We start from the raw sequence: 15,559 nt of genomic DNA, 5'->3' as shown, positions 1-15,559 counted from the left end.
ATGGTCGAGAACTTCATGTTTTTAGGTGTCCAGATCACCAACAACCTGTCCTGGTTCCTCCATGCTGACACTATAGTTAAGAAAGCCCACCAACGCCTCTACTTTCTCAGAAGACTAAGGAAATTTGGCACATCAGCTACAACTCTCACCAACGTTTACAGATGCACCATAGAAAGCATTCTCTCTGGTTGTATCACAGCTTGGTATGGCTTCACAGCTCCAGCGACCTGGGTTTGATTCCCGGCTTGGGTCACTGTCTGTGTGGAGTTTGCACATTCTCCTCGTGTCTGCGTGGGTTTCCTCCGGGTGCTCCGGTTTCCTCCCACAGTCCAAAAGATGTGCGGGTTAGGTTGATTGGCTATGCTAAAATTGCCCTTAGTGTCCTGAGATGCGTAGGTTAGAGGGATTAGTGGGTAAAATATGTAGGGGTATGGGGGTAGGGCCTGGGTGGGATTGTGGTCGGTGCAGACTCGATGGGCCGAATGGCCTCTTTCTGTGCTGTAGGGTTTCTATGATTTCTATGATTCTGCTCTGCTCAAGACCACAATAAACTACAAAGGGTCAGGACACATATTAATGGACTCAAGAGCAGCTTCTTCACTGCTGCCATCAGACCTTTGAATGGACCTACCTCACATTCAGTTGATCTTTCTTTGCACCCTTGCTATGACTGTAATACTACATTCTGCACTCTCTCCTCCCATCCACTGACTCTGCCTCGGCAAAGCAGCCAGCATAATTAAGGACCCTGCCCACCCCGGACATTCTCTCTTCCACCTTCTTCCGTCGGGAAAAAGACACAAAAGTCTGAGGTCACGTACCAACTGACTCAAGAGCAGCTTCCTCCCTGCTGCCATCAGACCTTTGGATGGACCTACCTCGCATTCAGTTGATCTTTCTCTGCAACCTCGCTATGACTGTAACACTACATTCTGCACCAGCTTCTTTCCTTCTCGATGAATAGATTATCCATTTTACTGTAATTTTCCTCACTTTGTGAGCATGTGCAGTGTGTTTAATTGGACCCTGATTGTTTTGAACTCAGTTTCTCTCTGGAGTGTGTGTCAGTGCCTTGATGATGTCACAATGTTGTCTCAATGCCCTGGCCACATGAACCATTTCATCTCCTGCTGTGTCTCAAGTAGCTGTGTGTGTTTGGGACCCGCTCTTCACTCCATCTCACCATGAATTTAGGCTTGCTATTTTTCACATGTAACAAATCACATCTGTACACTCACTCCAGTATCCCAAAATCATGTCACACATTCTTAACTCTCAGATGTGCTGATGAAAAGATCAAAGTGAGTGTCTGTCTTTCTTATCTCCCCCTGTTACGGTGCTGATATTTCATGTAGTGGCCGGGCTTTCAAATGTGGATTTTTCTAAAACAAAGTTCATGGACAAAGTTGTAAATATCTCCCAGAGAAAGTGATCAACTTATTCATCCCATCAACACATTCCAGACATTCACTGGACTGTAGGTGGATATCAGATTGATATATTCCATTCAACCACACCCAAGGTGAGTTATTCCAATTCCTTTATTGTCCAGGACAATATATCCACAATATCTTTAAAACAGAAATTAAACATTCCCATTTGATTTCAGGTATTAACATATTCTGTTAGTTTGTTCTTTATTGTCAATGTCAGGCTGGGGTTGTTCCTCTTGGAGCAAAGGAGGTTGAGGGGAGATTTGATAGAGGTGGACAAGATTCTGACAGGTTTAGTTAAGGTGGACAAAGAAAAGCTGTTCCCATTAGCTGATGGGACAAGGAAGAGGGGGCCGCAGATTTAAGGTTCTGGATCAGAGGCGCGGAGGGGGTGGGGGGAATGTGAGGAAGAAGAATATGCAGCGAATGGTAATGACCTGGAACTCGCTGCCTACGAGGGTGGAGGAAGTGGAGACAATAAACAATTACAAAGGAAATTGGATGGGCATTTGGGGCATTTCAAACAGAAATGCTGACTAAATATCTCTGAACTTCCTCACACTCTATCACTCTGTGATCCTTGCTAAATCTGAAACCGGGTATCGCAACAAGACTCAGAGCATCAGCCCACTGGAGGCAAAGTCATGAGACCGGCCAGTCCTGCAGAAAGAAACCCTCTGACCCTCCCCATTGACCAACTGTGAGAATGAACAAAATGCAGTCCTGGATGTAACTGAGAGCAGAAACAATGACAGCAGAATCCAACCCCTGGAATCACTTGTGAACTTGCTGGTGTCTCAGCAGGTGGGATGAAACTCTGAATCCCTTCCCACACTGAGAGCAGGTGAACGGCCTCTCCCCAGTGTGAACTCGCTGGTGTCTCCGTAGGTCAGATAACTGAATAAATCCCTTCCCACACTGAGAGCAGGTGTGTGGTCTCTCCCCAGTGTGAACACGCTGGTGTCTACGCAGGTCAGATAACTGAGGAAATCCCTTCCCACACTGAGAGCAGGTGTGTGGTCTCTCCCCAGTGTGAACTCGCTGGTGTAACTGCAGGTGAGATGACTGACTGAATCCCTTCCCACACTGAGAGCAGGTGAACGGTCTCTCCCCAGTGTGAACTCGTTCGTGTGTCTGCAGGCAGTATAACTGAGTGAATCCCTCCGCACACTGGGAGCAGGTGAACGGTCTCTCCCCAGTGTGGCTGCGCCGATGAGCTTCCAGCTCTGATGGGTATCTGTACCTCTTCCCACAGTCCCCACATTTCCATGGTTTCTCCATGGTGCAGGTGTCCTTGCCTCTGTCTTGGGTGGACAATCAGTTGAAGCAGAACACGGGTACAGTCTCTATGGGCTGGGAATGGTGTTACATTTATTCAGGCTGTGTAACTGGTTAAAGCTCTTTAGTCAGTGCACTGGAACACTCTCACTCCAGTGTGGCAGTGTGTTGCTGCTTTTCCAGTCACACTGATGTTTGAAATATTTTCAAATTGACAGACTGGACAATCATTTCTCCTTCTAGATTCAAAGGCCGATGATATTCAGCTCCCAAGGAATATGACTCTGTCAGATCTGACGTGACGTTTGAGATTTCGGCCTGTGATTCCTCTTTCAATATCCTGTGAAAAGAATTTACAAAATTCAGCAGTGTCAGTGCAGGATAGAAATTCAGAACAGTTATTAAAAGTTTCTATGAAACATTCTTTCCTCTCTCATTCCCCCAAAGGTAAATCTCCATCCCACACACTCTCCCTCCATTCTCACTCTGCTGTATCTAATATTCACCCTCCCAATTCTCCTGAAGGTGCTGATTGAGGCTGATTGACAGATCTATGCTCACTACTTCCTGTCCTGGACACAGAGACCATAACAAATAGGAGCTGCAGTCGGCCATTTGGCCCATCGAGCCTTTTAAACTATTCAATGAGATAATTTGTTCATCTACCTCAGCATCATTCTCCCCACACTAAACCCATGTCCGCTGATATCTTCAATATCTAGAAACCAATCAATCTCTCCCCTGAAAATAGTTGATGACTGAGGCTCCACAGTCCTCAGGGGTTGAGAATTCCAAAGCTTCCCAACATCCTTGAGTGAAGAAATCTCTCCTCATTTTAGCTTTCTCTCCATCTTTCTACCTGTCGCCCATAACCCTTGACACCATTGTCAATCACAAATCTGGCTAACTCATCCTGGAATATATTCAACCTGGAATATAACAACCCTCTGAGGGAAGTCGAAAATATATAACATAGCTACAGTTCCATCTTACAAGTCTATGGATTCTATTTAAAAATGAACCTGGATGGGTACTTGAAGGAAATAAATTTGCAGGGGAACGGAATATAGAGGGGAATGGGACTGGATTGTTCTACAGAGAGTCGGCATGGACTCAAGTTACCAAATGGATTCCTTCTGTGCTGTAATGACTCTATGACTGGAAATACATAACAGCAACAGCATTATATTACAAGACTAGAAATAATAAATGTATTTTGTTACAGGACCACAAATAATATATCTAATCTGTACCATATAACAACAGTAGATATATCTCGTCCTATATTAATTTACTTTCCACTTAAATGTCAGCCATCTACTGGCTGAACCAGTCCTTTAATTGTGAACATCAGGAAAGAGACCATCCTTTTAGCCAGACAAATAAACGTGTCAAGCTGAGGGAGCAAAGGATGTCAATGTCTTTCAGAGAGAGAAACCTGGGCCAACCTTTCCAGAGTCTGCAGCCTCCCTGGATTCACTTCCTTTCCCTTCACTTGCTGTAAGTGGGCACGGTGGTACAGTGGTTAGCACTGCTGTCTCACAGCGCAAGGGACCCGGGTTCGATTCGCGGCTTGGGCCACTGTCTGTGTGGAGTCTGCACGTTCTCCCTGTGTTTGCATGGGTTTCCTCCGGGTGTTCCGGATTTCTCCCACAGTCCAAAGATGTGCTGGTTTGGTCATTGACCCGAACAGGCGCCAGAGTGTGGCAAATAGGGGAATTTCACAATAACTTCATTGCACTGTTAATGTAAGCCTTACTTGTGACTAATAAATAAACTTTAAAAATTTGAAGTTCCCAATTTACCCAGAATGAGAAAAGAAATGGAAAGAATGAGAAAATAAAGTGTTTTACTCACAGATACTGGAGGAAGTTTCAGTCTGTCTGAAGCTCAATCTTCATTCACATAAAGCCCTCTGATTGGCTGGAGGACCAGGGTCCTTCCGGTCCTCCAACTCTTCCCATTGGTCAACACGTCAGCAAGAAGGCCAGGAGGTTAGGCGCACCCCGCACATGCGCAGTTGCTCCTCTCCTTTGGACATGCGCAGTCCTGGGCCTGTGGGAGGGGGAGATCACCGAGCGGCTTCTCGCTCTGGCCGGAGCCGTCAGCCGGTTGGCTGGAAAGCTTGGCTCGATGTGGTTTAGGGGGAGGGGAACAATGGGTGGGGGCGGGGCTCCCGGGTCCGCGCGCCCGGGCCTGCGCACTGGAACCCGGAGACGTCACCGCGGAGCGCAGTGATTCCTATTGGTTGATTCAGGCAAAGCTCCATTGTGACATCACAATGCGGAAGTTGTCCAATGAGCTTCAGAGTGAAACTCCCTCCTCTGGACAACATCTGGGAGGAAATCAATGTTTCCCCCTTTCCATTTCTTTTCTCATTCTGGGGGAAATTGGAGACTTGCAGCAACTGAAGGGAAAGGAAGTGAATCCAGTCTGTATATTCCACACATTTTTAGCCCAGTAATTTAGACATCTGTCTGGCAGCCTGCATGGAGATTTTCAGCTCTCTGTGTCTAGGACAGGAAGCAGTGAGCATGGATCTGTCAATCAGCCTCAATCAGCACCTTCAGGAGAATTGGGAGGGTGAATATTAGATACAGCAGAGTGAGAATGGAGGGAGAGTGTGTGGGATGGAGATTTACAGCTTTTGGGCAATGAGAGGGGAAAGAATGTTCCATAGAAACTGGAATTGGCTGTTCTGAATTTCTAACCTGTGCTGACAGTGATGAATTTTGTAAATTCTTTTTGCAGCATATGAGAAGGTGAGGATTTACAGGCAGAAATCTCAAACTAAACGTCACTCTATTCATTGGGACCTGAATGCTATTGGCCTTTGAATCTAGAAGGAGAAATGTTTCTCTGTCCTGTCTGCTTCAGAAGGTTTTGAACATCAGTGTGACTGGACAGACACACACACACCTGACTGAGAGTGTTCCAGTGCACAGACTGAAGAAAGAGCTTTAACCAGTGACACAACTGAAAAAAGCATCTCAACATTCTCAGCAGGGAGAACATCATTCCTGTGTTCTGTGTCAGACTTAATTGATGGTCTAACGTGGGGAGTCACAAGGACACCCGCACCACGGAGAAACCGTGGAAATGTGGGGACTGTGGGAAAGGATTCAGTTTCCCATCTCACCTGGAAACTCATCGACGCAGTCACACTGGGGAGAGACCATTCACCTGCTCTGTGTGTGGGAAGGGATTCACTCAGTTACCCAACCTGCTGAGTCACAATCTTGCTCACACCCCGGAGAGACCGTTTAAATGTTCTGACTGTGGGAGCGGATTCAAAAGCTCTCAGGTACTTAGGGTCCACCAGCGCATTCACACTGAGGAGAGACCGTTCAGCTACTCTCACTGCACAAAAAGATTTAGAACGTCATTCAACCTGCGGGTACATCAACGAGTTCACACTGGGGAGAGACCATTCACCTGCTGTATGTGTGGGAAGGGATTCACTCAGTCATCCCAGCTGCTGAGACACCAACGAGTTCACAAGTGATGACAGGGGTTGGATTCTGCTGTTATTGCTGCAGTTAAACACGTCCAGGACTGAACCATGTTCATTCTGACAGTGGAGTGGGAGGATTGGAGTGTTTCTTTCTGCTGGACTGTGCGGTCTCACAACTTGCCTCCAGTTGATGGTCTTTGAGTGTTGGTTGTGAAAACCTATATATTTCACATGGATCACAGAATCAAAGGGTTGTTTAGAGGGTAAAAGACATTTAGTTTACGTTTTAATGTGGAATCTGCAGGCTAAGTTGCCATAGTGATGGGCTGTGGCCATCAGAGATTTCATTTGTTGAATGTATCTGGCTGTTTCTCACTGAAGGCAGTTACAGATTTGGTCTTGTGTAGTCGGTCTCTCTTTCGCAGTTGGTGAGGGGGGAAGAATGCGGGTTGATTTACCTGGCTCAAAGCCAGAGGGAGAAATCTCCAGTGAACCTCAGAGTGAGAGGCAGTTATCCTTGTGGCAGGAAGCAGTCAGCTTGGAAGGAGCTGAGGTGAAGCTGCGGGAGCAGGCTGGGGAAATGCAGTCGGCCTATCCAAAGTCAGGGCTGGAAGGCAGTGAGGCTCAGGCTGGAGCTGAGGATCTCACAGTCATGGGGTCTGAACGAAATTCTGACAGGTCAAAATAACCCCAATTACCCATTAGTAATGTAGATTTCATATTGGGTAATGACAGAGCGGGCAGTATCGTGTTTCCACAACCTGGGAAAGTGGGCCACAGTTCGGAGATTATCCCTGTGAGTAAAACCTCCTCACCTATTTGTAATCCAGTTAAACAAAGAACTGATTTAAGTAGAAATACTGAAGTACCCACCCAGCGATGGACAGAACAGAGGCAGCAAAACTATCTGCAGAGACACAAATTCAACATTCTCAACAGGAAGGACTAAGAACTCAAAGTGACCCTGAAGGGTTAATAACACCAACCATTGAATGGAGTGTGCCTGTCAGAGCTGGAACAATACAGGACACAACAGCAGGAGTTCAATCAAATACACTCAGATTGAGGAGAATGGCACCAGGGATGAGGGACTTCAGAGAGATTGGACAAACTGGAATTGTTCAGTTTTGATCATGGAGTGATTCGTACAGAGAAGGAGGCCATTCAGCCCATCGATTCAGTGTCACCTCTCTGCAGAGGAATCCAACAAATCCCATTGCCCAATTCCATCCCTTTAATTCATCAAATTCATCCAAGTGCCCATTAAATTTCCTGTTGAAATTGTTTATTGTCTCCGCTTCCTCTACCCTTTTCAAGGTTATTCCCACTAGCTGTGGAAAAATATTCTTCCTCGCATCCTCTCCTGCCTCTCTCAACCAAAACCTTAAATCTGCATCCCCTTCGTCCTTGTCCCATCAGTTAATGGGAACAGCTTTTCTTTTTCCACCTTATCTAAACCAGTCCGAATCTTGTCCACTTCTGTCAAATCTCCCCTCAACCTCATAGAAACATAGAAAAACTACAGCACAAACAGGCCCTTCAGCCCACAAGTTGTGACGAACACATCCCTACCTTCTACACCTACCTATAACCCTCCATCCTATTACGCTCCATGTACTCATCCAGGAGTCTCTTAAAGGACCCTATCGAGTTTGCCTCCACCACCACTGACCGCAGCCGATTCCACTCGCCCACCACCCTCTGTGTGAAAAACTTACCCCTAACATCTCCCCTGTACCTACCCCCCAGCACCCTAAACCTGTGTCCTCTCATAGCAGACATTTCCACCCTGGGAAAAAGCCTCTGAGAGTCCACCCGATCTATCCCTCTCAACATCTTATACACCTCTATTAGGTCTCCTCTCATCCTTCGTCTCTCCAAGCAGAAAAGACCGAGCTCCCTCAGCCTATCCTCATAAGGCATGCCACTCAATCCAGGCAACATCCTTGTAAATCTCCTCTGCACCCTTTCAATCTTTTCCACATCCTTCCTATAGTGAGGCGACCAGAACTGAGCACAGTACTCCAAGTGTGGTCTGACGAGGGTCTTATATAACTGCATCATTATCCCCGGACTCCTAAACTCAATCCCTCGATTGATAAAGGCCAGCACACCATACGCCTTCTTAACCACCTCCTCCACCTGCGGGGCCGATTTCAGAGTCCTATGGACCCGGACCCCAAGGTCCTTCTGATCCTCTCCAGTACTAAGAGTCTTTCCCTTTATATTGTACTCCTTCATCACCATTTGACCTACCAAAATGGACCACGACGCATTTATCTGGGTTGAAGTCCATCTGCCACTTATCCGCCCAGTCTTGCATCCTATCTATGTCCCTCTGTAACTTCCTCCAGACATCCCTCCAGAGTATCCACAACCCCACCAACCTTTGTGTCGTCGGCAAACTTACCAACCCATCCCTCCGCTTCCTCATCCGGGTCATTTATGAAAATGACAAACAGCAAGGTTCCCAGAACAGATCCCTGGGGCACACCACAGGTGACCGACCTCCATTTAGAAAAAGACCCATCTATACCCACTCTCTGCCTCCTTTGGGAAAACCAGTTCTGGATCCACCGGGCAGCAGCCCCTTGGATCCCATGCCCTCTCACTTTTTCTAGAAGCCTTGCATGGGGGACCTTATCGAACGCCTTGCTAAAATCCATATAAACCACATCTACCGCCTTCCCTTCGTCAATGTGTTTAGTCACATTTTCGAAGAACTCCACCAGGCTCGTAAGGCACGATCTGCCCTTGACAAAGCCATGCTGAGTATTCTTGAGCATACTAAACCTCTCTCAATGCTCATATATCCTGTCCCTCAGGATCTTCTCCATCAGCTTACCAACCACTGAGGTTAGACTCACCGGTCGGTAATTACCTGGGCTATCCCTATTCCCCAAAAGATGTTTGAATCTTTTTCTACAGACACACTTACAATCAGGATCTGATGAATGGAGTGACTCTGGCAGGTTTTGGTCTGATGTCTGGTTTGAGTTTCCCTTCAAATTTTGTCGTCAAATTTCCTGTAAAAAAGATCATCACTGTCAGTCAAGAATAGAAATTAAGCGAGAAACATTTCTCTTGGGTTGAGTTTTCTGTGTGTAAATCCTCCCCTTCTAACTCCCTGTAAAAGGAGTTTCGAAAGTCCATCCCTGCCAGTCCAGGAGAGAAATTCACAACTTCTCTCCTCCTGCTGACAGGGAGAACCGCGCATGCGCACTATTGCCCATCGCCCCGAGAAAGATGGCCTCCATCAACTCGGGGCCTCTAAACTCAGGCATCTGCGGTCGCGGCCCCGAATGGTAGGAACGCGGCACTGAGCAGTTATTATTCAGGTTCTCCTGTCTCCACTGGATGCTTATGAAGCCTCTCCATCCACCCCGCCGCCTGCATTACCCTCCAGAATAAGCCGTTTCCCAGGAAACCCGGAGCCGATATAACCGCCTTCCCGCGACTGCGGCAGCAACATCCACTGCGCATGCACTTTGGATCTACAGTACGCATGCGCAAAGTTTGCTGTAAGGATAGATCATATTCTGATTCACTGTGAATGCTGGGTAAGATAGCCACCATTGAAGTATGTTATTGCATTAAAAAAATATGTTTTGTGATTCAATTACAACTGAAGCCAAAGCACCAAGGTATAAAATGAAAATAACTAATACAGCAGCTAATGTCAACAGCTCTGTCCTGAGTTTAATAGCGGAACAAACGTCTACACCTAAAGATGAACTCCTTGGAGTGTCAGCTGGTGTAACGAACTGATTGATTTACCATCCACCCCCTCTCCACACACACACACACACACACACACACACGGACTTGACAATAAGAATGAACTCATGGTTGATCAAATCCTTTGAACTTTTAAATATGTTAACAGAAGGGGAAAATGAATAAATCCATTTACACACATAACATATCTCATAGAAATCATAGAAACCCTACAGTGCAGAAGGAGGCCATTCGGCCCAACGAGTCTGCACCGACCGCAATCCCACCCAGGCCCTACCCCCACATATTTTTACCCGCTAATCCCTCTAACCTACGCATCCCAGGACTCTAAGGGGCAATTTTTTTTTTTTAACCTGGCCAATCAACCTAGCCCGCACATCTTTGGACTGTGGGAGGAAACCGGAGCACCCGGAGGAAACCCACACAGACACGAGGAGAATGTGCAAACTCCACACAGACAGTGACCCGAGCCAGGAATCGAACCCGGGACCCTGGAGCTGTGAAGCAGCAGTGCTAACCACTGCGCTACCGTGCCACCCAGATGGTCTCTTTCTGGTGTGGCTGTGCTGCTGTCAATAGGATAACTGACCACTTACATTCCAGAACTGACTGAGTCAGCACTGCCCTATTTCCAAGACCAACATTGAGGGGCAGCACAGTGGTTAGCACTGCTGTCTTACAGCGCCTGGGACCCGGGTTCTATTCCCAGCTTGGGTCACTGTCTGTGTAGAGTTTGCACATTCTCCCTGTGTCTGCGTGGGTTTCCTCTGGGTGCTCTGGTTTACTCCCACACTTCAAAGATATGCGGGTTAAGTGGATTGGCCATGCTAAAAATTGTCAGGGGGACTAGCTAGGGTTAATGCATGGGGTTATGGAGATAGGGCGTGGGTGGGATTGTGGTTGGTCCAGACTCGTTGGGCTGAATGGCCTTCTTCTGCACTGTAGGATTCTATGATCCTTGAAAAGGTACGAAATCAACTGCATAACTGCAAATAGTTTTATTTCCAAAACTGTATGAGAATTCCCACCTGACTCTATTGATTCAAGGAAACTTTGTTAATTTTAAAAATGTCCATGAATACTGCAGAGGCTTCTGCAACTCTTCCGATGTTGTTGTTTGTTAACTCAGATTTTTCAGAAAGAGAATTGAACAATCGTTTGAAAGGAGAAATAATGCACGTTTTTATGAAAGGGAATGATATTAGGACTAATTGTATAACTGTTTGAAAATAAGCTAGCACAGACATGATGTGTCTCCTCATGAGCTGTTATTTCACGATTCTATTGTTAGATCAATGTCTCTCCAACATTCCAAAATATCCAGTCCGAATTCTATCTCTGCAAATCAAGGTCACGAACTACAGCATGACGACACAGTTTGGAATAGTCTGCAGTCCCTTTGAGATGCTGACCGTGACGTGTGTCTGTAGTGTACTGATTATCATTCACCTCACACGATGAAAGATCCCCAGCTGAAAGTGAGAGGGGGAAAGTTTAAACGAGATGTAAGGGGGAAGTTTTCCAAGAGTGGTAAATTTGTGGAACTTGCTGCCCCATAGCGTGGTGGAGTCTGAATGGTTGAATAGTTTCAAGGAGGAGATAGATATATTTCTGACACAAAAAGGGATGGGAGATATGGGGAACAAGTGGGGAGGTCGATTTGAGACCAGGGAGAGATCAGCCATGATCTGATTGAATCGCGGAGCAGGCTCTAAGGGCTGAAATTTACCTACTTCTGTTCCTATAAATACAAGTTAAGTTAGAGTTTATTGGTCACAAGTAGGCTAACGTTAATAATCAGTGAAATTACTGCGAAAATCCTCTAGTTATTACTGTTTCACAGCAGCTCGTTTGCACAATGTGACTGAACCATCACATCAATACTTGGAGTAAATGACTGGGCTGAGACCTGGCTTGGATAAAATCATGGTCATCACAGAATCTGAGAAATTTACTGCACAGGTTGCCATTCAGCCCATCATGTCTGTACCAGATGAAAATGAGCTGTCCAGTTTAGTCCCACTTTCCAGGTATAGGTTATGACCCTATAGGACACAGCATGTCAAGTCCATATCTGAATACCTCTTGCATGTGAACATTTCTGTCTCCACCACCCTTTCAGAGAGTGAGTTTGATTCCCTGCCACCCTCTGGGTGAAAACATCTCCACACTTCTCTAATCCTTCTGCCAATTGCTTTACCTCTCTGCCCCTTAGTTCTTGACATCTCTGTTAAGGAACTAGGATCTTCTGAGCCACACTCTCTGGCTAACCACCCCCTAACTAGAATGGTGCTGAGTACTCTAGCTGTGATCTAGCTAGTGTTTTTAATAGTTCCAGGATAACCGCTCTCTCACCTTCCATTGGTTCAGTATAATGGAAACTGGGAGTTGCAACCTGTTAGCATTTGAAAGATATTCACAAATGATTGGAGGGTTTCTTACAAACAACAAAGAACAAAGAAAATTACAGCACAGGAACAGGCCCTTCGGCCCTCCAAGGCTGCACCGACCATGCTACCCGACTTAACTAAAACTCCCGACCCTTCCGGGGACCATATCCCCCTATTCCCATCTCATTCATGTACTTGTCAAAATGCCCCTTAACAGTCACTACTGTATCCGCTTCCACTACCTCCCCCGGCAACGAGTTCCAGGAAGCTACCACTCTCTGTGTAAAAAATCTGCCTCGTACATCTCTTTTAAACCTTGCCCCTCACACCTTAAACCTATGCCCCTGAGTAATTGACTCTTCCACCCTGGGAAAAAGCTTCTGACTATCCACGCTGTCCATGCATCTCATAATCTTGTAGACTTCTATCAGGTCTGCCCTCAATCTCCGTCACTCTAGTAAGAACAAACCAAGTTTCTCCATCCTCTCCTCATAGCTAATGCCCTCCATACCAGGCAACATCCTGGTGACTCTTTTCTGTACCCTCTCCAAAGCCTCCACATCCTTCTGGTAGCGTGGCGACCAGAATTGAACACTATATTCCAAGTGCGGCCTAACTAAGTTGGGATTTTTCTCTGTTCTGTCTACTCGATGACTTTCTCCTGTGAATATCTCGCTGGAGTATTGGTCCCTGATGTGTTTCCTTGTTCATCTTGTTGACTCTAAATATTGAATCTTATGGTTTCAGACATCAGATAATCAAATTCCCAACAACAGATTGTCTTTTACTGACTGTATTAATAGCACTGCAATAATACAGACAGAGTATAGTGACCCCATCCAGAGAACAGGGAAAACGTTGGGGTAGACTCCTCATGGTTCAAGTGTGTCCAAGCTGTCAGTGATTTTGTTGTTTTCTGTGGATCCTCTCCTGATGGGAGAGTCCGATGTGGGATCGACATGGACATCCACAGAACTGGCAGTTCATGATGTTGTTGTTAGTGCTCAAGGGGGATGGGGGGAGCTCTGTGGCTCCGCTCCACCTCTGGTCTTCCTCTGCTGCTGCTCCACTTCTGATCTTCCTCTGGATAACTCGGATGTTGAGAGTTTGGTGATGATGGTCCTTGAAACTGAACCAAATTTCAGTGCTGCCCCCACATGTGCCGGTCACCACAGTGTTTTCCCCAGAGAGGTGGTCCGCAGTGCAGAAGTTTGTGAGGATATATTTTACGGGGTCCGTGTGTCGTTTGTATTGACCACCTTGATGTTGTTTGCCCTGAGACAATCTCCCATCGGGAAACTTGAATACATTGGACTTGGTCTCTTGAAATAAGTCATGAATATGGATTGTTAATAAACTCCTGTCCTGCTTCTTGTGCTGTCCCCATTATAAGAACCTGCCGACCTGAAAATGACACATCAATCCCTTCTCTTTGTCCTTTAACAACTCCTTTACCAATGCTAATATTTCACCCCCAATGACCTGAGCCCTTATCCTGTGCAACAACCTTGTGTATGGCACCTTATCAAATGGCTTTTAGAAATTCAATCATACAATATTCTCTCGTTCCCCTTTATCTAACCTGTTAGTTACATCCTCAACAAATTCTACTCGATTTGTCAAATTCTTTCATAAACCAATGTTGACTTTGTCCAATCATGTTCTAATTTTCTAATTGTATTGTTATCACTTCCTGAATGATAGATTCCAATATTTTCCTCCAAGTCCCGCAGTTTGATTTGAAACAGCACAGCTTTTGTTTTTAGCTTCACACACAGACTCAAACTTCACACACAGACTCAAACTTCCTCCTCTGGCCAACATTTATGAGAAAAACACTTTCTTTCCCCCACCCCCCTCCTGGGAAATACAGAGAGTTGTGGGATTCTGGAGCTGGAGGATAATCCAGGGTAATGATTTTGAGATAAAGCAAAGTCCTGCAGATGCTGGAATTCTGAATAAAACAGACCTGCTGAGTTTATCCAGTATTTTCTGTTTTTATTATAATGATTTTGGGACCTGGGTTTGAATCCCACCACGTTTCAATAAAAATATTGATGCAACATGAATCAATTGTTGTAAAAACACATCTGGTTCTCTAATGCCCTTTAAGGAAGGAAATCTGCCGCCCTGATCCAGTCTAACCGACATGTGACTGGATTCACAAACAATTCAAGGGCTGACTGGGTAAGCAGGGAATGTCACCATCAGAAAAACAGAGCCCCTGGAGGGCAGAAGGGTTAGGACAGGTTATGGAGAAGGTTAAAACTGTCATCATTGAGAACAACCCAGACTTCAATGGAACAACTGATCCCAAAAACAATCTCTTGTAGTTAGTGTGGCAGGTATGGTGAATCAGGTTTAAAAAGAGTCAAATTATATATGTTTTCTGGTTTGGACAACCACATTTAAATCTGGGACTCAGATGAGGATATGAATTGGTGTTCGGTGGTAAGATCTAAATCTGTGTATTACGCCTGGAAGCCTGAAGCCCAGAGTGAGAATATTTCAGAACCAGGATTCAAAATACATGGCTGTGGAGGGTTAATTCACCCTCAAAACGGCCGTGGAAATTCTGTCATAGGAGGAACTACTGGAAGAAAAATCACCCTGTACATGGGAGAGACAGAAACTGCGAGGACCATCTCCTCCAATCGCAGATTCTGTCTCTCCGGATGTTGCTACATCTGCAGAGACGGAGTCTCAAATTGGAGGAACAGCTTTGCCACCTATTTTGAGAAAGGAAGGTCACTGACTCAGCAGCCCGTCTGTGATGTGTGGAGGAGTTGTGTCTTCCTGCTATAAAACTAGTTTCATAGCAATGTGAACCTCAAAAGGAATGATCCAACCATTGACAACACAGAGCTTTCCCCATTCTGCTGAACATTATTTTTATATATCTCAGTAGGTGGGGTGTACAGCTCAGGAATTTGAGTAATCAGGTATTCTGAACTTACCTACCAATCACTTGGGTCATCACATAGAAATTGAGATACATTCATCCAGGTTCATATTGTAAACTGCTTTTATTTGCAGTTTACCGCTCACAGACAACATACAGAATCCCCGGTCAGAGCTGATCTCAGCTGGTGGAGTGAGGTTATTGATGGGTTATTAATGTAAATCCACACACAATGAAGTTGAGAATCGGGTGAGTTTTTTTCCTGCTCCACGGTCTGATCCAATAAACAGTCTGCCCCGATTCAGTTACCTTGTGTCAAATAGTCCTATAGTCGATTTCCAAAATCTCATTTATTTTTAAAATA

The 15,559-nt window shown here is 45.7% G+C and overlaps 2 protein-coding genes across 2 annotated transcripts in view; one reads left to right on the top strand and one right to left on the bottom strand.

Moving 5' to 3' along the window:
* Positions 1–9,659, bottom strand: part of LOC144482732 (uncharacterized) — a 221,626-nt gene extending 211,967 nt beyond the window's left edge. The window contains exons 1-4 of the mRNA XM_078201570.1: positions 9,565–9,659; positions 9,104–9,191; positions 6,147–6,383; positions 2,269–3,051 (exon numbers count right to left, since the gene is read on the bottom strand). Coding sequence (XP_078057696.1) covers positions 2,269–2,714 — 446 coding nt within the window. The 5' untranslated portion in view covers positions 2,715–3,051; positions 6,147–6,383; positions 9,104–9,191; positions 9,565–9,659. The remainder of the gene's footprint in view (positions 1–2,268; positions 3,052–6,146; positions 6,384–9,103; positions 9,192–9,564) is intronic.
* LOC144482794 (uncharacterized) overlaps positions 1–15,559 on the top strand; it is a 442,920-nt gene that overhangs the window by 244,559 nt on the left and 182,802 nt on the right. The window lies entirely within an intron of this gene.

This window comes from Mustelus asterias, unplaced genomic scaffold (assembly GCF_964213995.1).
Source record: "Mustelus asterias unplaced genomic scaffold, sMusAst1.hap1.1 HAP1_SCAFFOLD_42, whole genome shotgun sequence".
Taxonomy (NCBI): domain Eukaryota; kingdom Metazoa; phylum Chordata; class Chondrichthyes; order Carcharhiniformes; family Triakidae; genus Mustelus; species Mustelus asterias.
Note: the sequence above shows the minus strand (reverse complement) of the source record. Positions and strands in the feature narration are given on the sequence as shown.